Source organism: Martes martes (genome assembly GCF_963455335.1).
Source record: "Martes martes genome assembly, chromosome: 13".
Taxonomy (NCBI): domain Eukaryota; kingdom Metazoa; phylum Chordata; class Mammalia; order Carnivora; family Mustelidae; genus Martes; species Martes martes.
This window is the reverse complement of record NC_137901.1, coordinates 37,040,425-37,065,083: the sequence shown is the minus strand read 5'-3', so window position 1 is coordinate 37,065,083 and position 24,659 is coordinate 37,040,425. Positions and strand designations below refer to the sequence as shown.

Sequence of the window (24,659 nt, the reverse complement as noted above, 5' to 3'; positions counted from 1 at the left end):
CATGGGGTCTTCCCAAAAGGGAATTTGCACTTAATAAACACCTACTATGGGCCGGGCACTTTACAAATACTATTTTACTGGGGCTTGACAATAATACTATGAGGTATTATCATCCCCATTTTACTGATGAGGAAACTGAGATTTTTAAAAGTTAAGTAACTTAATTTACCCATGGCCTCAACCTAGTAAATAGCAAAGTTGAGACATGAACCTAGGGTTGCCCAATTCCAAAGCACTTGTTTTTTATTACAGAATGGGTTAGCCCAGGATCATTTTGGTTGATACTACACATTTTAAATGATGGTGAAAATGTTAGGAAAGTGTCATGGAGAATGGCCAGAGCGAATGTACAAAGAATTCCTGCCTTTAAGTCACAAGTTCTAAGACAGTACCAAGAGAAGAGGAATGAATTCCTCCACCCATTATTTCAACAAATACTTGAGTTATGTGCTGGGCAGTTTACTTAACAGGATTCTCAGGATTAAAAGCTCTGTCCTCAAAGACTCCTTAGAGTAAACCTGCAAATGCAGTGTGATAAATCCAAGGATAGAGGGAAGCAGGCACGGAAGCTGACACAGAGACAACTAAGACCAGGGAGCGCTGCCTGCTGGGAGAAGACACGTCAGCAAGTCTGATTAGAATGAGCGGGTGAAGATGTCACATCAGGTTATTCAGGGAAAGACAACAGTGGGAGGACTGCACTGAGGAGGGGTGCGGGTGGTTTGGGGAGGCCAGACTCGTGGTTGTCCCCTCTGGCCCAGAATCAGCCATGGAGCAGGGACCCCACAACAGACTTCCTGAGTCAGAATCTCTGTGGAAGAGACTTCAATAAGTGCCTCCAAATGCTTCTGATATGAACCCATGTTTTTAAAAAAGCCAAAAGCCAAAAAAACAAAAAACACAAACAACAAAAAATAGGCCAGAGCCTGGGGCACAGTTCAGGAATAGTGAGAAAGGAGGCACCCACAGAGGGAGAGGAGGCCAAGGGTCTGAAAGATTGTATTGCAGAGTTTGCATTGAGCCCCAGAGCCATGAGAATGGCTGGAGGGTCCATCTGCCCACTCAGGAAGGGGTGTGGAGAAGGCAGAGGAAGGGTCTATGGCAACCACTTGGGCGAGAGGGCCTAAGCTATGGAGCCAAAGATAAAGATGAGAGATATGACAGGAATTAGGGACACACTGGATAAGGGTTTGGAAGAGGAGTCAAGGATAGGTTTTCACCTGGCGCTGGTGATTGAAAGGATGGTGGTATCATTTCCTGAGTTATTTATGACAAAATTAGGTGTGAGATACTTACAAAGGAGCATTTCCTAAACTGTGTTCTTGCCATACACATATAAACACAGAGAAATCTGGGATATTTTTCCTCTTAATTTTTTAGTATTTGAAAAATACTAAATACATTTCTTTAGTTCTTATTATGTGGTTATTGCCACTTAAGAAATCCCATAACAAAGCATCATCAGATCTATGTATCACTGTGTATACAGCATTTACCAAGGGCTACATCACATGGATATGTATGCTTTACTTACTGATCACTGGTCTATGTCATGGGTCTTGCCCTTTAACTTCAATGTTTGTGATACTAAATTTCTATTATAAATATTGTGCCTCACCAACTTACCTCTATGTTATGCGGCTGAAGGGAAGTTTTCCATCATAAAGCTTGTCTCTCTTCCTTCTTCCATCTTTCACAGGCCCACCTCTTCTACATCAGAGTTCCATAGGTTAGCCCTTATGTCTGGCACTGTCTTCACTGTCTCACAGGCATCTCTACTCCGAACTTCTTACCTGAGCACAAGCCCTATTTACTGTTCCTCGCTCCCATAATGCCTCTTGAATTTCACGAAAGGACCTAAAACAGCACATCCATGACCAACTGATGATTCCTCCCACTCCAATTCTGCTCCTCTCCCAGTGGTCCCCTCAGGAATTAGGAACATCCACCTGGCTGCATTTCTAGAAAACGGAAAGCATCCCTAACACCTCCTTCCTGTATTTAATGCAAATTAAGTCCTATTGACTTATTGCCTGTCTCCAGAATCTGCCCTTCCCCATCTCTGCCACTACCATCTTCATCCCATTAACTGTCCTGTCACACTATACAGTAACACACTGTCTGCTCATACTATAACCAGAGCAACCTTTTCAAAATTGCAAATCTGACCCTGTTCCTCTGACCAGTTTTTAAAAAGCAAATGCATGGGGGGAAGAAATCTCATGTTACAGATGCCCGAGCTGCACCCCAGCCTGAGTCAGAACCTCTGGTTTTATATTTGTAAAACATTCTTTAAGTGACTCTGATGTGCAGGTGGGGTTGGGTCAGTCAAGGAGTCACAGGAGACACAGTTAAAGAGAATTATGTTCCTTTTTCTCAGAGCCCTGCTCTCATTTTGTCAGTTTATATATTTTAGTGAGACTATTGCATTAATACATGTCTTCTCCATGATTCAACTCTAAGTTACATCAGCATTTTTGCTCACCATTCCCTACCACCCAACCCAATGCACAGCACAGAGTAGATGCCACATATATATGAATGAATACCACTACAGTGGAAAAAGAAAGAGTTTCAAAGAGGCAGTGGTCAACATGTCAAATGCCTAATAACGACTAAAAGATGTTTCCATGGCACTTCTCAGACTGCAGAAAAATGACTTAGCTCACAGGAGGAACACCACCTTTGGAGTCAAGTGACCCAACAGTTTGGAATCATAGTACAGCCTCTTACTACCTTAATAGCTGTGTGACAGTAGTCACCAACCAAACCTAAGATTCCATTTCCTCTCCTAAAAATGGGAGTTAATAGTACTTTCATTGCACTGTTATTATAGGAATTGGAAGTAACATAAAACATGTAGAGTAGTGCTTGGTGTATTAAGCATAGCTTTTTATTCTGGGGTTTTGACATCTGGGCCTTGCTTACTACACTGGAGGGATGGTCATTCTCAGGGCTAGCAGATTCCTACAGATAACAAACTCAAGTGTGCTTTTCATATGCAAACCACCCAACCCCGAACCCACACCCCACCACTTCCTGCACTGGGCTTTCACATCCAGGGCCACCATTCCCCTGCCCTAATCACCCAGGGCCAGATGCCAAAAATTAAGGAACAAGCCAGAGAGTTTATCTATGCCTCAGAGCCCACTGAAGCTATTCAAACTAGTCAATCCTAAGCCTGCTGACCCTGCCTCACCCAGTCCTTCCCATGGAAACCACAAAAAAAGGCTCCCGCCCAACTTCCCCTCACCTGGTCTCCTGACTGAACCTATGATTTTTGCCATATAACCATGTGAGACATGACATGCCTCCTCCTCTTGCTCCTCTTGAGAACTATGAGTAACAAACTATCTTTTGAATGGCAATCATCTCCTGATCTGTTGGCCTCACCATACATAATAAAACTCATATTTTAAAACATGGCCCAGAACAGGTTCTCAATGCATGACAGACATGGTTCAAGGGAAAGGCAAAATTCCACATCACAAGGCATGGGTTATAGAATAGGCTTTATTGGGGAAACTTACCAACTAGGCTCAGTAAAATGATCACAGGTCCTGTGATTCTTCCATCACCCCACAAAAGAGAATCCTGGGGAGGTGCTGCTGCTTCAGGGAAGAGCTCCTTCCACCTTCTCATAGTGTAAATATGAGAAACCAGCCTTATCAGTGGGGGCCATAGGCAAATGCTTGGGACCAGAACTGTGTTTTCAAGCGTCCGTGTTTACAGAGTGGTCTAGGGAACCCATTGTGGAGTGCTGGAAGCACTGAGCTTAAATATGGCCCTTCCCTCTGGGAGGTGAGAGCCTGGCCCCAGCCAACTCTTAGCCCAAGCAACCCAAGAACCTCCAGGACACTTTTGGACAAAACTGCTTTCAGCAGTATGGCTGTTATTTAATGTATCTGCACCGTTTTCTTATTTAGTTGTAACAGAAACTCTGAGCTTTTATTGTACAATCAGGCACCGTCTACCTGTTCATTTCATCTTCACAGCACTTTATGGTCTAGGTTCTACTGTTTTACTGAACAGAAACTGAGAAGTTACATAATTTGTCTCAGGTCCCACAGTTTGGAAGTGATCTAGTCTGGACTGTTCTCAAACAAAACGGTCTGACTCCAGAGTCCATGCTCTTAGGTATGCAGTCTGCTGAACTGCCTTCCCCACCACACCAGTGGCCCTGTGGAGGAGGTCCTGTGTTTTTCCACACATTTCTTTAACAATATTTACAGAATGCCTACTTTGTGCAGGCCCTGCGCTAGGCACGAGCTGGGAGTTATAAATAAGTCCGTGTCCTTGCCATTACAGAACTTAAGATTTTCGTAGGGAGGCAGACGTTAAACAGAAAGGACACATAATTACATAACTTAGTCTTGGTAAGAACTATACAGGGGGAAGTGGAAAGGGCTGTGAGGGTCGAACCTAGCTAGACTGGGAAAGACGAACAGCTGAGACTTGACTCAAGAGCTAGCTCTGGCCGCGTAAGTGGAAGGAAAGATTGCCTCAGTTCATCTCCGACTGCTCGGCCTATGGCCTGGGACACAGGAGGCGCTGGGTAACTGCTTGCGAAGTCAAAGGACGCTAGGGCGGTGGGTGAGCAGACGGACAGACAAATGCACGAAGAAATGGACCGACTGACGGATGGACGGGGCGGCCACTTGGTACCGCCACAGGCTCTGCCTGCGGCAGCAACGACCCGAAGCAAAGCGGCGGGGAGGGCTGAGGCCGGACGGGGGCGGTCTGGGAAGCAACCGCGGCCGCGCTGCCAGACCGCCTCACTCACCCTTCGTTCGGCAGAATGCCGCACCGACCCCAGGGAGCGACAGAACAGCCTCGGGACGCGCGCGCGCCGGAAGTGTGGGCGGGCGCGCCCCTCTAGGAAGCCGGGAGGACTGCAGCTCTGTGGCAGGCGCCAGGCGCCGAGGCTTGGGAGGAGGGACGCGAAGCTGGGGGGAGTGCGTCTCCGGTGGGACCTGGTGGGGACAGCCTCGATTCAAAATGGATGACAGGCGACGGAAAGAGGACGAAAGAAATATATAGAGAGCACGCGCCTGGTGGAACTCCGAGGGAAAGAGGGGAAGAGCAAGGCAAGACTGCATTCGTACACCACAAACACGCTATCCCCAGTGGCAGTTCTAGAAGCTAACTAGAGGAGTGCGTGAAGGTTGAGGGGAAGGGCCCAGCCCAGGTTTGGCGAGGGGGCCAGGTGGAGGATCGACCCTGCCGTCGTGGACAAGGGCATGAAGACGTAGCGGGACGGTCAGAATAATTCGACCGAAGAAGGCGCTACTCGGGCTGAGTCTTACCGGACAGACTAGGCTTCGTAGGCTAGAACCTAGGCTGAGGGATGCGATGGGTCAGGTTTGGAGAGTTTCAAATGCCAGGCTCGGGAATTAGCTTTTAGTAATCAGTGCAGGCCATTTTCATGTGACATGGCAAGAATGGTACTACGGGGCAGTATCTGACACACTGCGTAGATTGGATTGAAGGGTAAAACGGGTCAGAAAAAAGACAGATGTTTAGAAATGTGAACTTCGAATTTGGTAGTATCTGAAAATATGATTGAAGATGGAGAAGGGGATGAGATCACCAAAGGAAATCTTATGGAAAATAAACAGGAAATTATAAAATAGCTATGTTTGGGGGTGGGATGAGCAAGAACAGATAGAAAAGAGAAACTTCTAGAAGGAGGAAAGCCCAGATGGTTCAATCATAAAAGCCAACAGAGTGTTTCAGGAGAGAGAACAGGTGACCAGCAGTCGGGCAGAGAAGGTGAGGAGGCCAGAGCTTTGGGGACGCTGGAATTAAGGGGAGGGATAGAGGAAGGGCTTGAGAGATGTTATCTGTGGAATGTTACTTGCCACGGGTTAAGAAGTGTAGGATAAGATATGGAAAACAGGTGGTGGTAATTCCTTCTGAGAAATGCGATCGGGCAAGAAGGAAAAAGAAAGGACACTTGGTTGGACTAGGCAACAGGATTGAAAGATGTTTGTTTTTAAAAATACTAGGCACCTAATTATATCTGTAGGGAAAAAGGTAAAATGTGAGTAGGAAGAAAAATTGAAGATAGAAGAAAAGAGGAATACAGACCTGATGGGGAGAGAGTGAGACAGGATAGGTAGGTGGAGTCTCAGAAAATAAAATGAAGCATTTTAATAAAAAATGGTGCATTTTGGTCTGTGTTTTGATGCTGTGAATACAGAACAGCCAAATAGAATTGCTTAGTAATGCTGATTTTACAAGTAAATAAGTGCACATACTATTTTTTGAACATACTCATGTTACCAGCACTCAGATGAAGAAACAGAATATTATCCGTCATCAAAAGTCTCCTCTAGCCCTGAAAGATAGCCACTACATTGAACTTTGAACATGATACAGTTGGTCTTGCCTCTTTCTGTACTGTATATAAATGGAATTCGATATGTACTTTTTTAAAGTCAGGATGAATTCATCATTGTGAAATCTGTTCATACTGTTTTGTGTAAATGTACACTGTATATATTTCATTTCTAATAATGTTACATGGTATCATTAAACCAATATTCATTCAATTATTGATAAACATTATGGAAAGATATTTATATCTCTAACTATATCTATTTATATCTCTGACCACATTAATTTATTTTTAAATATTAAACCAACTTACTAGGATAAATTCCATTGAGTTGTGGTATATAACCTTTTTTTACATATCAATGAAGTTAATTTTTAAAAATATTTTATTTATTTATTTGAGATAGAGCGTGTACACAAGCAACAGGGAGGGGCTAAGGGAGAGGAAGAAGCAGGCTCTCCACAGAGCAGGGAGCCTGACATGGAGCTCAACCCCAAGACCCTGAGATCCTAACCTGAGCTAAAGGCAAACAGCTAACTTACTGAGCCACCTAGGTACCCCTATATTAATGAAGTTAATTTGCTAATATTTCATTGAGGACTTTTGCATCTATATTGTTAGAAATACTGGCTGGTAGCTTTCTTTTTCTGTAATGTCTTTGTCTGCTTTGGTATCAAAGTAATTACTGGCCCTTCTATTTTCGGGGAGAGATTGTGAAAGACTGGTATTTAACTGCTCAACAGAATTTACTAGTGAAACCATCTGGGCCTGCGGTTTTCTTTGTTAGAAAACTTTTCATTACTAATTCAACTTCTTTACATTTCATACATTTATTCATATTTTCTATTTCTTTTTCAGTCACTTTTTAAAAAGATTTTATTTATTTATTTATTTATTTATTTATTTATTTATTTGTCAGGGACAGAGAGAGAGCACAAGCAGGGGGAGAGGCAGGTAGAGGGAGAAGCAGGCTCCCCACTGAGCAAGGAGCCCAAGGCAGGACTCGATCCCAGGACCCTGGATTATGACCTGAGCCGAAGACAGACGGCTAACTGACTGAGCTACCCAGGCGTCCATCACTCAGTCACTTTTAGTAATTTGTATTTTTCTTTCTCTTTTTTTTTTTTTAAGATTTTATTTATTTGACATAGATCACAAGCAGGCAGAGAGGCAGGCAGAGAGAGAGAGGAAGGGAAGCAGGCTCCCCGCTGAGCAGAGAGCCTGATGCGGGGCTCGATCCCAGGACCTTGAGATCATGACCTGAGCCGAAGGCAGAGGCTTTAACCCACTGAGCCACCCAGGCGCCCCAGTAATTTGTATTTTTCAAGTACTTTGTCCATGACACTTATGTTGTGTAATATGTTGGCATGAAGTTATTCATAGTATTCCCTTATATTCTTTTAAATTATTATACAGTTGGCAGTGACATCCCCTCTTCTCTGCTTTTGTTAATCTCTCTCTTTTTTTCTTGGTTAGCATATTAAAGGTTTGTCAATTTTTGTTCATATTTTCAAAGAACAAAATTTTGGTTTCATTGATATTTCTTCATTGTTTTTCTGTTTTCTATTTCACTCAAAACTACTCTAATCATTATTAGTCCTTTCCTTCTGCTTTTTTGTTGTCAAGTTTGCTGCCCATTTTCAGGCTTCTTAAGGTGGAAACTTAGGTTACTGATAAGAGATTTTCTTTTCTAATATAGGCATTTTAAAGCTATAAGTGTTCCCCTAAGCACTGCTTTGGTTGCATCTAATAAAATTGTATATGTTGTGTTTCATTTTCATTCAGTTTAAAATATTTTCTAATTTCCTTTGTGATTTCTTCTTTAAACCATAGGTTATTTAGATATGGGCTATTTAACTTCCAAATATTTGTAGTTTCCAAATTGTTCTGTGGCTCAATATGTCCCTTGGACCAATGGAAGCCCCATCAGTCCCTCTCAGCTAAGGTGGCCCTGGTCTCTCAGCCCTCAAGTGGACCCGCCTACAGGGCACCCCATTTCCTGCATGCAATTTCCCAGAAAGCTTCCTTCATTTTGTTCTCTCTGTCCAGTTCAGTCCATACGGGCAGTGTTTCTGGCAATATAAGAATCTCAAGAACCATGCTGGTGTCTGTGGATATCAAGGAGATCCACACAATTATATGCAGGGGTTCTTCTCAGATCCTTCCTGAATCACTGCACTTTATTTCTGGTTTATGTTGAGGTAGTTGGTTGGATGCATGAATTACACACCCAATCTATCCACCAAAAGGTTGTCCAGCTCCATGGCCTTGTCTCCAGAGCAAGGATAGGCTGAGAAATTTTCCAAATTATCAAGTACTAATTCCTTTTTGTTTAATAGTTCCTTCCTCAATTTATCTCCTTCCTCCCATATTTTACTATAATCAGCAAGGAAAAATCAGGCCACATTTTTCAAACTTTGTTTGGAAAGCTCATCAGCTAAACATCCAACTTCATCACTTAAAAATCCTATTTTCCATCCAATAGCAGAACATGATTCAGCCAAGTTTCTGCTACTTTACAAGTATCACCTTTTCTCCAGCTTTCAATAATGTTTTCTTCATTTCGATCTGATACCTCACCAGTATATTTAATGCTCATTAGTCCTAGCAAAATTCTTTTCATGACAATACATGTATTCTCTAAGATGACAGAAAAGTTCTCTATTTTCCTTTTCACTTCCTTCCAAGCCCTTGCCAGAGTCACTTTTAACATCCATACCTCCACCAACAATCTCTTCAAGGCAACCAGATATCTTCTATCATGAGCCTCAAAACCCTTCCAAATTCTAGTCATTACTCAACTCCAAATCCACATCAGCATTTTTAGGTATTTGTTAAAGCAGCTCCTCACTTCTGGTACTACAGAGTGGCTTAATACAACAGAAATGTATTTGCTCGCAGTTTGGAGGTTACAAATCCAAAAATCAAGATGCTGGCAGAACCATCCTCTTTCTGAAGACCCTGAGGTTCACGCCTGTCTCTTAACTTCCAGTAATTGCTGGCAATCTTGGGTGTTCTTTGCCTTGTAGATGCATCACTTTAATGACTGCCTCCACATTCACATGGTGTCATTCCCTCTCCATGAGTCTCCTTTGTGTCTGAATTTACCTCTTCTTATAAAGACACCAGTTGTTGGGTTAGGGCCTACCTTAATCCAGTATGATCTCATCTTAACTTGATTACATCTGCAAAGATCCTATTTCCAAATAAAGTCACATTCATAGGTACCACAGGTTAGGACTTGAACATATCTTTTGGGAGGAACACAATTCAACCCATAACAATGTGTTAAGTATAGACCAAGAGTTGTTTTAATGACTGTGACTTGGTTTTGAAGTTGAAGATTTTCAAACTGGTACAAGTGACCTCACTGATTGAATATAAAAGAAATGATCTGATTTGAATTCAACTCTAGAGGTCTTGGAGAATTCTGGTGTTTGGGATATAAGCCTACTCTTCTCTGTCAAAGTCAACCATAGGAACTGATACTATTGGCCATTATTTTGCTTTCTGAATCTCAGCACTTGTTCTTTTTTTTTTTAAGATTTTTTTTAAGATTTTAAGATTTTGTTTATTTATTTGAGAGAGAGAAACACTGAGCAAGTCAGCGAGGGAGAGAACACAAGCAGGAACGAAGGGCAGAGGGAGAGGCAGGCTCCTTGCTGAGCAGATCCCAGGACTCCAGGATCATGATCTGAGCTGTAGGCAGCAGCTTAATAGACTGAGCCACCCAGGAGCCCCAGCACTTGCTCTGTTTCTAAAAGGACAGTCAATTGGACATGCATATTAATATTTCAAAGTTGTTGTGTTGTCCCTAATTTAGACGTGCCATTCAAAATCAAACAGCAGCAGCCTATGTGTAAATATTTATTTGATCAAAAGGAATATTAAATTTTTCATTTGGCTTCACAGTTTGGATTTATTTCCCTTTTTTACCTGTACCTGGGGATTGATTTTTAGATTGAAGTTCATTCTTTGTGAAGTCTAACTATCAAGGGAAATTAATTTCTAATACAATATAATACATGATAAGCAATACAGGATAAGAAGTAGGTCTTTAAGTCCAACTTTCTGAGGAAGAGGTCTGTAGTTTTTATCATATTCTCAGAGTAGTTATGTTACCCAAAAAAGATGAAGAAACACTGCTGTAGAATCTATGCCTAAATCAGACATTAGTTAGCTTGGCCTAATTTTCCCCAAGAGGAAATGGAATAGGACATGGAAATCAGGTAGAATAATGGTGGGTGACCTATCAGTTTCATTCTGGAGAATCTCTTATCGTTTCCCATGCCCGTATTATCACTCCTGGTCTTTCTGGAAACCTTTGAATTCCTTTACCTTACCAAGAGGAACGTCTTCAGTGTCAGCTGGTGTGGACCACGGCTGGGTCTCGGGTTGTTCTGGCCGATTGATCAAACAGTTAGATCCCAAGCTGGCTTCTCAGCCTCAGAATGCAACATTTTTGGTAAGACTCCACAAAGCCACAAATCTAGCACGATCTGAAAAAAAGTTTGATTTCCTTGGTTAAACACTCAGAAAATCTATAGTCACATCATCACTTCCAGGTAAAAAGTGAACAAAACCCTCACCTTTGTACATAAGAATTAACCTTTGGTTACATTTCTCATTCTCTTTTACTCAGCACCTGTTTAAAGTAGTATATCAACTATGGCTTTCTCATATACTGCTGGTGGGAATGCGAAATGGTTCAGCCACTCTGACAAACAAGTGTAGAGGTTTCTCAAAACGTTAAACATACAACTACCATGAAAGAGAAAAAAGTACATGTCCATATAGTCTTGGACAACAATGTTCATAGCAGCTTGATTTGTAATAGAAAAAAAAATGGAAATAACCCAAATTCCCATCAACTTGTGAGTGGATAAACAAATTGTGATACATATATAGCTAATGGAATATTATTCGGCAAAAAAAATGGACTGCTGATACACAACCGTGATACAGATAAATCTCAAAATAATAATGCTCAGTGAAAGAAGTCTGACCAAAAAAAGACTGCATTCTGTATGATTCTATTTAAATAAGTCTCTAAAACATGCAAACTAACCTCTAGTAACACAAAGCAGAACAGTGGTTGGGAGCTGTGGGAAGAGGCAGGAGATATAAAAGGTAGAGAAAACTTCTGAATTTGCTGATTGCATTCACTATTTTGATTGTGGTGATGGTTTCACAATTATGTGCATATGCAAAACTTATCAAATTACATACTCTAATATTTGCTTATTATTGTATGTCTGTTATATCACAGTGAAGCTGTTTTGTTTTGTTTTGTTTTTCTAAAGTATCTGCACTCCATTCTTGGGAGGTTGGACACAAACAAGTTCTTTACAAGGAATATCAGAGTCTCATTTATATATCCCTAAGATTTCATACATCAGAAGAGTGTCTTGGGCTGGGACACAAAGCCCTCTACTTCTACCTCAATCATCATTTCAGCCAGCCACCACTTTCTCAAACCTGTACCTCTTCCCAACATCTCCTATGTCTCAATCCTTCTCCTAACTCCCCCTGTACTTCCCAAGAAATTTCCAAGGACACAACAATATCCTTTCCTACCCAGTGTGTGCCCTGCTCACCCAAATTTCAGGTCCTTCTCACCCTTTTAGCCACAATGAGGATTGTGCTGGCAAGCAAATTGTTTAGTTTCTATTTTGTTCATTTCTGATCTTGTCTTTATCAATGTCCTTCCTTCTACTGGTTTTGAGTTTTGTTTGTTCTTTTTCTAGCTCCTTTAGGTGTATTTTTTGGTTGGTTTATTTGAGATTTTTCTTGCTTCTTGAAGTAGGCTGGTATTTTATAAACCTCCCTCTTAGAACAGGGAGGAACAGGAACAGGAACTTTGATGCATCCCAAAGATTTGGGGGCTGTTGTGTTCTCATTTTCATTTTCTTATGTCTCCATGTTTTTGTTTTTGTTTTTTTTTTTTAATTTCCTCTTAAGCAAGCTGTTTAGAAACAGACCCCTGTGGCCTTCCGTGATGGCAAAGTACATCAAAATCCAGTTTCCTGGCAACTCAGGAATTAATTTGTAGGGCAATGGTTCTCAAAGTGTGGTCCCAGAGCCAACAGCAGCAGTACCTATGACCCTGAGTTCTAGGTTCACTCTAGGGGTGGGGCCCAGTAAAAATTTCTAACAAGGTTCCCGGTTGATTTGGAGGCACACCACTGTTCTAGGGGGAAAAACAGAGACGACAGGAAGAAAGTTAGAATGGAAGCACACCAGCGAGCATGAATAGGAGGCGGCGTGGGGATTTTAAAAGAGATAATAAGGAAGAAGTCATTATGTAGTCAGAAAACCTACCCTGCCCCAGAGAGCTTTCGCGAAAGATGTTTCGACATTCACGTCAAGAACCGGTAGGTACGGCACCAAGGGACCTGTCGCTGGCTGACCAGGTCGCTCGCTACAGCGGGGCTGGATCAGCTACCCGGAGGTTCAGGGGTTAAATCTCGTCAACCCGCCCCGAGCCTGCAGCCTGCCCCTCGCGCCTGCGCCGGGGCTGGCGCCCCTCGTGCCATAGAGCTGAGCAATCCTCCCAGTTTCCTAGAGCGGACGCGGCGATGGCGGTTTCGCAGCGCGTGGGGCTTGACAGGGACCTGAAGGACACGTCGAGGTATGGGTGATGTAAGGTCATGGGAGTCAGGGGACCTCGGGTGATCTCGCCAACTGGGCTGCCTTGCGGCACCGCCAGGGAACCCTGTGGGGTTTCTCGAGTCCATAGAGAGTCCCGGCCGCCCGGGTCGCCCCCAGGCGCTGCTCCTGGGGACGGTGGGTCCTCGGCCTAGCGTGCTTGGGTACCCGGGCAGCGCCTGCGCGGCCTTGGGTTCAACAGAATGAACACCGGAAACTTTGGGGGCATGTGGAATCAGGCAGGAGGGTGCATCCTCGCAGATCCGCAGAACGTGCGGGGAAAAGGCAGCCCGAATGTGCGAGTGCTGGAAAAAGGGAAGGAGGGAAAGAGGGATAATGATGGTGACCAGTAGTGCCAGGGCGGTATAGGAAAGGCAGCGAATACAGCGTTAACCGCTGAAACAAAATTTTACAATGCCCTCCCCTGCCTTATCTTCCCAGTTACATCCTTGTTTCAGGAGCCTTAACCCCCAGTTATGTTTGAAGGTCTCTAGCCTTGGAATGGAGACTGCATGTCCAAAATGGTTAATGTCTGAGCCTCATCATGAGGGAGGAAGCTTAAATTCTGGGAGAAAACCACTTGGCAATTAAATGAGATTTTGTTTTCTCCTTCACTTCTCTTACATCTAGAGGATGTTTCTTCGAAATTATATCTCCGGTCTCCACGATGATTGCCTTCCAACCCCAGTGGTGCCCCGTCGCCTCCGGGTTTCAGACTCCTGTGCTGACAAGAAAAGCTTAATGAGGAAATGGTAATTCTCCAGTTGCTCCCCGAGGTGCCAAGCGTCCAGTTACAGCCCATGGAGATCCACTTCAGTTATGAATCTCAAGAACACCACCTTCTGTCAGGTGAGAAGCAGTGCATTCTATCTTTCTTAGGGGGTTCAGGTGGTGGGGAGGGTTGTTAATGGTGCTGTGTTAGTGTCTTCCAGGGCTATTGGTATTCTTCGTTCCCTATCCTTCACTATATTAGGTAGTATCATCTCTTGAGTGCTACAAGCACAGTCACATAGCTTTATTGTGAATTCTGGCAGTCAGATTCTCATGGAGTTCCCTCCTCTCCTTAAGTTCCCAGTTACCCATTTTCCCCATTATAATCACTTTATCACCAGTCTGTCAGTGTTTGATATTTTCCCTTTAAAATCTTTTCAAGTCATCTTTTTCAAGTACGGTAGGGGCTAATTGAAAGGTTTGGAGTCTGACACCCTGGATTCAAATACTAGCTTTGTCATGTACTAGCTTCAGTAAATTACTTGCGTTTTCTTTTCTTTTTTTTTTTTTTTAAACGATTCTGCTTCCTCATTTTATAGGTATGTAGTAACTTATACCTTGGAGGTTATTTTGAGGGTTGTGTCTATTGCTCCATAATAAAGGACCCCAAAATTTAGTGACCGTAAACATCAGACATTTTTAAACCATGTTATTTTCTTATGGTTCTGTAGGTCCTCAACTTGGGCTGGTTTCAGCTGGCAGTTTTTTCTCCTGGTTTTGTCTGGGATCACTTGTGCAGTCATCTAGTGGCTCAACTAGGGCCAGGGTCTGAGTATCAGCCATATATGTCTGGCTGTTGGTGCTGGTCATGGCTGGGATCACCCACCTGCAGCTGTCCAGCCCAGATTTTCTCACAGGGCAGCCAGTTTCCCATACAGAGAGAGGGCAAGCCTTGGGATGCATAAGCACTTTTCTAACTTATGTTTGTGTTATATTGATATTCCAGAGTCATTGTGGAAAAGAACTACACAAGGATATAGTTATTTGGAGATAGGGTTTGTTGGGATCCCTTACTACCATAACACCACGGGCACTAATAATATTACATTATATAAAGCTCTGTACACAGACCAGACTGTTAGTAAATTCTTTATAAATGGTAGGCACTGTTATTTTTAGTTAGATAATTTTAATCCCATTCTTTTTTTTTTTTTTTAAAGATTTTATTTATCTGTTTGACAGACAGAGATCACAAGTAGGCAGAGACGCAGGCAGAGAGAGAGGAAGGGAAGCAGGCTCCCTGCTTAGCAGAGAGCCCCATTCAGAGCTCCATCCCAGGACCCTGGGATCATGACCTGAGCCACCCAGGCACCCCTTTAATCCCATTCTTATTCAGGTGTTCTGCATTTTCGCATGTTCATCTCATTTTCACATGATATTTTGCTGTTTTCTGATTTTGGTCCTCTCATTGCTGCTATTTTGCCTGTGAAATTTTACTGTCTTTTTTTTTTTACTCCAGATCTTCTGCCTCTTTATAGTTTTGAAGTATCTTTATTTTGTTTTGTTTCTCTCTTCTACATTTAGAACTTGTCTTTCCTTAAGAATCTATTGTAAGGCATGTAGCTCTCATTTTTCATGAGAATCACTACAGAATTGGGTCTCCTTCTTGCAGTTTTATATAAATTAATATACATATTGCATGTGTTTGTGTCTCTTAGAGTGTTTGTGAAAGAACATTTTTTTACTATAGAATAATCTAATTATACTAAAGTATATTTATAAAATACAGAAAGACACAAAACAGGGAATTTAAATAACGTACAGCTCCACCATCCAAAGATAGTCACTGGAATGCCTGGGGGGCTCAGTTGGTTAAGCAGCTACCTTCGGCTCAGGTCATGACCCTAGAGTCCTGGGATCAAGTCCCACATTGGGCTCCTTGTGCTCAACGGGGAGCTTGCTTCCCTCTCTGCCTCTGCCTGCCACTCTGCCTGCTTGTGCTCGCTCGCTCTCTGTCTCTGACAAATAAATAAATAAAATCTTCAAAAAAATAAAAAAAGATAGTCACTACTAACAATGTGTCATTCTAATAAATAATCACATATTCAACAAATACTTATTGTTGATTAATGTTTATTAGTTAATCAGATTATAGCTTATTAATTATTGCTGACCATATAATATGGTTAGTTATTGAGGGGCTACTCTTACACTGTTCTAAGTGCTGGGCATATAGCAGTGAACTGAGCAGAAAAGCCTTTGCCCTCAAGGAGCTTACAGTCTGCTGGGGGAAATAGGAAATAAATAAATATATGGTAGAATATCAGATAGTGGTAATGGTTACAAAGAAAATAAACCAGGATATATCAGTTAGGATTCTAGCAGGAAACAGATGGTTCATTCAAATTGGGTAATTCAACATTTCATGAAGAAGATGGGCAGGATTACAGAAATTAATAAGGGATAGAGTACAGCTTTGGACCAAAAAAATGATAAGCAGTTACTACTTTTAGGTCTAGTGTTACAAAGGGAGAGACTGATTACCAGATCCTGGAGAGTATAGCTGTAGAGTAGAGCTGCCCAGTAGGAGCCATAGCCTCTGCTAAAAGAAGCACAGTCACTTGCAACTCCTGGCCCAGCAAGAAAGGAGTCAGGATGTGGAGTGAAGAACTCATCCTGGTTTCCCCTGGGATTTAGCACTGAAAGTCCCATATCCCAAGATCCCCATCTGTTTTGGACAAACCAGGATAGTTGGTCACTCTACAGTTCTTCTCCTACTTTGGACCAAATCTAATTGCAAGCCAGAGGACACAGAATCCCAAGTGCTGCAGTCCATAAATTAGTATCAACGTCTTGGAGCACAGAGAAACATGAACAGTAGATCTAGAGGGGCAAAAGGAGAATATCCCATTACAGTCCACCCCTTTTAACCTATAATGTTTACTTTTGCCCTTTGTTTGGTTTATCATGTTCCTAACACAGAGAAAAACAGTCTGTTAAGCTTCTGCTTCACAGGTTGACTTGTAATTAAATTATACTCCCCCCTAAAACATGAAACTTCACTGCCATTGGTGCTCCTCATATTAGGTAGTGAGGTAAAGGGGGCAAAGGCCTAATTAACTTAAAAGCACTGGTACAGGTTTTACTATTCATAAAGGTAAAACTGATAATCATAACATCTTCTTCCATCACCCATTCCATGTTGTCTCTACCCTCTGTCAGGATCTCAGTGGCAGAGTTCTTTACCTAGTTTAGTAACATAAACCTTTCTTCCTGGATGATCTGAGTCCTTGATGATCTTGTCTCTTCCATGTTATTTCAGTGTACCATTGACTGGGCCTTTAGACAGGAGAGAACTAGGAAGCACCCACATTGAATTACCTGATTTCCACACCTATTTTTCCTTGCCCTTATTATGTAGCAGCAGCCAACCCCCCAGTATCAATTGGTATCAGTCATCCCAGCAAGCAGAGCAACCCTTTCTCTTGCCGGTTGGTTCAGCAGCATGAGGAACCCAAATGGCCAGGAGACAGTCTCAGCTTCAGTTTTAACAAAATCATGACTTTGTTCCATGGTAGACATATTTCTTCTTTGAGAACCAGAACCCCAAACTCACTAAGCCCAAGATTATGAGGATAGGAATTAAAAATAATATGGGGGCACCTGGGTGGCTCAGTCAGTTGATTGTCCAACTCTTAATTTCAGTTCAGGTTGTGATCTCAGGGTCATGGGGTTAAGCCTCACATCAAGTTCCCTGCTCAATGTGGGGAGTCTGCTTGAGATTATTTCCTTCTCTGTCTGCCCCCACCCACGTGTGCACGCACGCTCATGTGCTCTCTCAAATAAATCTTTAAGAATATAATATAATATAATCCATGATATGAATGGATTAATAGTTATATAGTGAAAGGAGACATTTTTACTACTCCTCTACCCTTGGCTCCTATGCACAGGTACTCTGGCCATAGAGAAGACAACACTGTTTATTCTCCTCTGGTTTAAGGCACATATTGCATCCTGTAGGACAACACCCCAAACTTAGGGTGTTGTTGCCTAGCCTGGTACTGTAACTGAGCCTTCAGTAAATCATTCCACTATTATTGGAATCCACTTACTCCTGGATGATGGGACGTGTGGTAAGACCCGTGAATTACGTGTGTGTGAGCTTATTGCTGTACTTCCTTCCCTGTAAAACTACTCCTCTGGAGGTATTATTGTATAGAATCACCATGGTAATAAATAAAGCATTCTCTTAGGTCAGTGCACATTTGTATTTGGACTATATATTTAGTCCTTTGGAAACAAATTTTTGCCCTCTTCATGATAGAAGGGGCCAAGTCTGATTAATCTGCCCCCTAGTTGTGGGCTTGTTCCTCTCCAGAGAATTGTACCATATTAGGGGCTCAGGGTTGGTCCCAGCAGTTGGCCGCATGGCTATATAGCTGTGATAATAGGCATATCAGCCTTGTAAGTAAACACCCATATTGTTGAGCCCACACATAGCTTCCATGACCACTTTGTACATGAATCCATTGGGCAAACAGTAGTAAAAAGGCTGACTGACATTCACAATGTGGATCACCATGTCCGTCTGATTGAGAGGCTCCTTTCAAGTGGATGCCCTTTGGTGAGTATTCACACAGGACACAAATACATTCATTCTTTGCCCATCGTAGGAGGTCTGTTATAATTTTCTTCTATAATCCTTATTTCTAATCTTCCAGGCTTGTTCTTTTAGCTACCTAACTAACCAATAACCCATTAGTCATTATCCATGAATCAGTATAGATGTGTACCTTGGGCTCTGTTGCCTTCCATGAAAGTGGACAGCAAGGTGTATACCTGAAATTCTGTCTAATGGGAGGATTTGCCTTTACCAGTATGTTTTAGGTTACTTCAGAGTCAGGGTGTAAGTGAAAGATTCGTTTTCTGCTAGTGTCCACACACTGAGCAGACCCATCTATAACTCAGTTCTGTACATTTTCCTCCTCTGTTAAGTGGTAAGAGGGAATTCCCATTAGGCCATGAATATTGGCTAGTAGGGAGGGGATTAGTGGAGCAGTAGGGAAACCCACATCACTAGCATATGGAATTTATTTGTCTTCCATACTTGCTTTTATAATGGAATGCTGGTTTGTATGTCTGGTTTTAGGATTTGGTGGGTCAACTAGGTAGTTCACAATGATCAGCTTATAATAGTCATTTGGTGCTCTGTGGTGAAGCATTACATCTTATTAGTGCCCAAGAGCAAGCCAGCATCTGTTTTTCACTTAGAAAATTGTTGGCAGAAGAGAGTATGACCTTACTCCAGTGTAGTTCTCTTCTGGAGGCTTGCAGAAGCCTTAATACAGCATCCCTGACTACTGCAGGTGCTTCTTACCATTGGTTATCCTGGTTAATAAAGTGATGTGACAGGACAGCTTACATTGCAACCTGGACCCATGCAAAGCCTTTTTTTAAATTTTGAGTCAGGGTACTAATATTGGTTGTTTCAGCACCTTCGACTGTGGTATGTGTTGTCTCAAAAATCAGAGCTCTCCAAGTATTGTGCCTTTCTGAGGTGGTAACAGTTGGTTAGAGATATAAGGGAAGTGAGAAAACAAGCCATATGGCTATCTGAGAGAAGAGTGTTTTAGGCACAGGGAACAGCAAATGCCAGAGACCCTTTAATGTAGCAGGAACAGTGTCAGTTTGGGGTAGACACAAAACGGGAATGAAATGAGAGCAGAGAGAGAAAGGACAGGATGGAACCTTCTGAGCCATAGTAAGGACATGGAATTTATTCCCAGTGTAATAGGAAACCACTGGAACATTTTGTGCATGATCATAACATATAAAGATTACTCTGGAGATGCCTGGGTGGCTCAGTTAGTTAAGCGTCTGCCTTTTGGCAGATTTGGTCATGATTCCAGGGTCCTGGGATCGAGTCCTGCATCAGGCTCCTTGCTCAGCCGGGAGCCTGCTTCTCCCTCTCCCTGCCATTCCCCCTGCTTGTGTGCCCTCTTGCTATCTTTCTCTCTATCTCTCTGACAAATAATAAAAAAAAATTTTTTTAAACATATACTCTGTTTTATGGAGAGTAGGAGAAAGGTAAGTTAGAAGAAAAATGTTTTAAGAAGAGAGTAATCAATTATGTCAGATAAATACAGAAGAAGATTGAGAATTGACCATTTGATTTGTTAAGATAGAGCTTATTAGGGATTCTGATAAGTGCAGTTTTGATGGAGTTAAGGAGATAAAAGCCTGATTGCAGTGGGTTAAAAAGAGGATAGACTTAATATTGGTTAGCATATAGAGCAGTGTGAACTCAAACTCAACAATAAGACCCAGCAATTCTGGTCCTAAGTTTATGTAACCTGGAGAAACACTTGAATATGTACATAAAGATAAATGTACCAGCAGATTCGTATGAGCATTGTTTGAAATAACAAAATATTATTGTCCATTGAAGGAGAATGGCTAAATAAATTGTGGTATATGTCACACTATGGTAGTAAACATCAATAGACTGCAGTTACACGATTGAATATGAATGAATTTTCCAAACATAATGTTGAGAAAAAAAAATCATAGAATACATGTGATATAATTCCATAAATGTATACAGTTCAAAAACATGCTTTATTTGTCTGCTAGGGCTCCCATAACAAAGTATCACAAACTGGGTGGCTTAAACTGCAATTTATTTTCTCACAGTTCTGTGCCTTAACTTTTGTCATCTGTGCTTTGCTTTCTTTTAGAAGTGTTATAGTTTTAGTTTTTATGTTTCTGTTTATATTACATTTCTAGTTAATTTTTGTATATAGCATAAGGAAAGAGGATTAATTTGTGTTACTGTCATAGCTGAAAAGATATAACAATATCTTTTGTTGAAAAAAGACTGTCCTTTCACCATTGATTGTCTTAGCAACTTTGTTGACAATCAATTTTACATAAATGTTTGGATCTATTTATGGACTCAGTCTTTTTCCATTAATGGATATGCTTGTCCTTCTGCAGTCCCACACTGCTTTGATTACTGTAGCCTTATAATAAAGCTTGAAATCTGGTAGTGTAACTTCCTCAATTTTGTTCTTCTTTTCCAAAATTGTTTAGACTCTTCTGTGCCTTTCTACATAAAGTTTAGAATCAGTTTGTCAATTTCTATGAAAAAAGTCTGCTGAGGTTTTAATTGGAGTTGCATTGAACCTATAGCAAAGTTTGGGAAGAATTCCATCATCTTAACAATATTAAATCTTCCTCTCCATAAGTGATGACGTATATTTCTGTTTATTATGTCTTCTTTAACTTCTCTTAGCAGTGTTTTGTAGTGTTCATTATAAACATATCACACATATTTTGTTGAACTGTTTTTAAATATTTTATTTTTGGTGTAATTAAAAAATGTTTCTAATTTTAGGCTCTAATTTTTCATGGGTAGTATACTAAAATACAGTTGGGTTTTGTATATTGTTCTAATAAACTCGTACCAAGTTCTAATAACTTTTTTGAGATACTTTAGAATTTTCTATATACATGATTGTGTAGTCTACAAGTGAAGACATTTTGACTTTTTTCTTATTTGTGTCTCTCATTTATTTTTCATGTCTTGTTGCATTGGCTAGTAATACTGAACAGAGGTTGCCTTAACCCCCAATAGTAGCCTCTGATCAGGCTGGTTGGTGGTCTTCCCAGTGACAGCCAGGCTGCCCCTGCCGCCTTCTCTCTCTCCTTCCCCCCATCCCTCAAGAACTCTTTCATATTGCTTACCTTACTTATGTTAATAAGTTGCTTGTGTATTAGTTTTAATTTAGTCAAAACTTTCATAATTACTGTGAATAGGTTTCAGTATTCCCAGATCTCCTGTGACAAACATATACAGGACATATCTGGTAAACCATTCCAATACATGATTATTATGATCCATTACTTATTGATTCTTCCTAATTGCTCTTTCAGAGGATCATTTTCAGTGTTTTAGAGCACTCTCATATTGTGATATACGGTATGAAGAATACATTCCATTTGGATTTTTTATTGTTCTAGGTGGTGAGACTAAGACCAAGATTGGAGAGGTGACTTCAGAGGAGGAAATTACAACAAAAATTGAACCATTGCCTGAAGAGTCTGGCAACCCCAGAAATGATGTTCTCCAGGATTCTGAATGTAGAGGATTCTGTGAATTTGGGGATAAATTAAATGAGAAGGATCAAAATCTCTTTAAAAGAAGACAGCATAACTGTGATGAATGTGGGCAAAGCTTTGCTTGGAGTACAGGCCTTATTAGGCATCGAAGAACCCATTGGGAGAAACCCTATGAATGTGATAAGTGTGGAAAGGCTTTTAGTGTGAGCTCAGCTCTGGTTCTGCATCAGAGAATTCATACTGGAGAGAAACCCTATCCTTGTACTTGGTGCATTAAAAGTTTCAGTCGGAGCTCAGACCTTATTAAACATCAAAGAGTCCACACTGGTGAAAAACCTTATAAATGTGATGAATGTGGGAAAGCCTTCAGTCAGAGTTCTGATCTCATCATCCATCAGAGAATCCATACAGGAGAAAAACCCTATCAGTGCAGTCATTGTAGTAAAAGTTTTAGCCAGCGCTCAGATCTGGTTAAGCATCAGAGAATCCATACTGGAGAGAAGCCTTATACATGTAACCAGTGTAACAAACATTTTAGTCAGAGTTCTGATGTTATAAAACATCAAAGAATCCACACTGGGGAGAAACCATATAAATGTGATGTGTGTGGAAAAGCCTTCAGTCAGAGCTCAGATCTTATTCTGCATCAGAGAATTCACACTGGGGAGAAACCATATCCATGTAATCAGTGTAACAAAAGTTTCAGTCAGAACTCAGATCTTATTAAACATCGAAGGATCCACACTGGAGAGAAACCCTATAAATGTAATGAATGTGGTAAAGCTTTTAATCAGAGCTCAGTCCTTATTCTGCATCAGAGAATTCACACTGGAGAGAAACCCTATCCATGTAATCAGTGTAGCAAAACCTTCAGTAGACTTTCAGATCTCATGAATCATCAGAGAATTCACACTGGAGAGAAACCTTACCCATGTAGCCAGTGCAGCAAAATGTTTAGTCGGAGATCAGACCTTGTTAAACATCATAGAATTCATACAGGGGAGAAGCCCTATGAATGTGATGAGTGTGGGAAAACCTTTAGTCAGAGCTCAAATCTTATTCTCCATCAGAGAATCCACACTGGAGAGAAACCCTATCCATGCAGTGATTGTACTAAAAGCTTTAGTCGTCGTTCAGACCTCGTTAAACATCGAAGAATACACACTGGAGAGAAGCCGTATGCATGTAGCCAGTGCAATAAAAGTTTCAGTCAAAGCTCAGACCTCACTAAACATCAGAGAGTGCACTCTGGGGAAAAGCCCTATCATTGTGATCATTGTGAGAAAGCCTTCAGCCAGAGTTCTGACCTTATTCTTCATCAGAGAATTCACACTGGAGAAAAACCATACCCATGCACACAGTGCAGCAAAAGTTTCAGCCAGAACTCAGACCTTATCAAACACCAGAGAATCCACACTGGGGAAAAACCCTATCAATGTCCTGAGTGTGGAAAGGCTTTTAGTCAGTGCTCAGCTCTTATCCTACATCAGAGGATCCACACTGGAGAAAAACCATATTCATGTGATCAGTGTGGCAAAAGCTTTAGTCGGCGCTCTGATCTCATTAACCATCAAAGAATCCACGCTGGTAAAAAGCCATGTAAATGTGATGCATGTGGGAAAGCCTTCAGCACATGCTCTGAGCTTACTGAACACCAGGGAATCCACGCTGGGGAGAGACCCCACACGTGTGTCCAGTGCAGCAGAAGTTTTAGCCAGCTCTCTGAGCTTATTAATCATGAGACAGTCCATTCTGAGGAAGACAGGCTAAGTGTGATAAATGTGGGAAAACCTTTAGAGTATTCACAGACTTTATTTCATACCAGAGACACTATACCAGAAAAAAATCTTAGGAATGCTATTGATTATGAAAACAGTTTTAATCAGTGCTCAACTCTTGTGCTACATTAAAAGGAAACACACTGGACAGAAAACACTAAGTTCTACAATGAAAGTTTAACTGAGAGTTCACACATTACTAAACTTAAGAAAGATTCTGAGTTCCATGAGTAATTGAGAAAACCTTCAATATGAATAAATATTACTGAATGTCAGCAACAATGGGAAGAAATTTCTGTCTGTTATAATGAAAAAACAAAACAAGCCTCTGGTCTTTCATTCAAATATAATCTACAAGGGGAGAGTTTTATCATTATAAGAAATGAATAACAATGCAGAACCTTATCAGATACTGTAAAGATCAGTGTGATGGGGTGTGCAGTCAGCTCAGAAGGAAATGTATTAGTGTCATTATCTCAAACCTTTAGTGAGCCCTAATTATCTATTACGTATCAGAGAAGTTACTTTAGAGAATGTGGGGAAAACTTAAATCCCTTCTATATCTTATTTGGCATTCATTCATAATCGGCATGCCACTTACCACCTGACAACAGAGAGTCCTACCTTATGCTCACATTACTTAATCTGTCATTAAATTTCCTGTGTGTGAACATGCTATGCTATTCTAGTATTAAACTTGTTAACTACATAATTCCAGTGCCCTATTTCCTCAGAAAAAAATTTTTTTTCTTTGCCCTAGTTTTGGTTTTCCTAAAAAGTAGGAATTTTCAGGTTCCTGCAATAGGCACAGAGAATATGGACTTATTTTGCTTTCAGTAATGCAGCCCATAGACCAGTGGTTTGAAATCACTTATTCCATATTACCATTTAATCAGTTTCTTAAATATGTGAGACAATTTTTTTAATTCCATATGTCAGAGTCTAGCACTATGTCATCTATAGATAAACAAAAATGAGAGCTGAAGTAGTGCCCACATGACTAATTTGTATACCATATTCTGTCTAAAAATAAAGACATTGACTTTTTTCAAGTGGCA

General features: G+C 41.2%; 2 protein-coding genes across 3 annotated transcripts in view; one reads left to right on the top strand and one right to left on the bottom strand.

The window, feature by feature from the left end:
- ZSCAN30 (zinc finger and SCAN domain containing 30) overlaps positions 1–12,779 on the bottom strand; it is a 19,601-nt gene extending 6,822 nt beyond the window's left edge. The window contains exons 1-2 of the mRNA XM_080821168.1: positions 12,662–12,779; positions 10,684–10,839 (exon numbers count right to left, since the gene is read on the bottom strand). The gene's annotated coding sequence lies outside the window, so the exon portion shown is untranslated. The remainder of the gene's footprint in view (positions 1–10,683; positions 10,840–12,661) is intronic.
- Positions 12,467–24,659, top strand: LOC308353987 (uncharacterized protein). 2 transcript variants are annotated; one of them, XM_080821166.1, is made up of 3 exons: positions 12,467–12,714; positions 13,619–13,837; positions 21,725–24,659. In XM_080821166.1, the coding sequence occupies exons 2-3, from the start codon at positions 13,738–13,740 to the stop codon at positions 23,731–23,733; spliced, it is 2,109 nt and encodes a 702-aa protein (XP_080677292.1). In that variant the 5' UTR covers positions 12,467–12,714; positions 13,619–13,737; the 3' UTR covers positions 23,734–24,659. The 2 variants fall into 2 exon arrangements, with proteins under 2 accessions (XP_080677292.1, XP_080677291.1); XM_080821165.1 differs by having other exon boundaries at positions 12,467–12,971.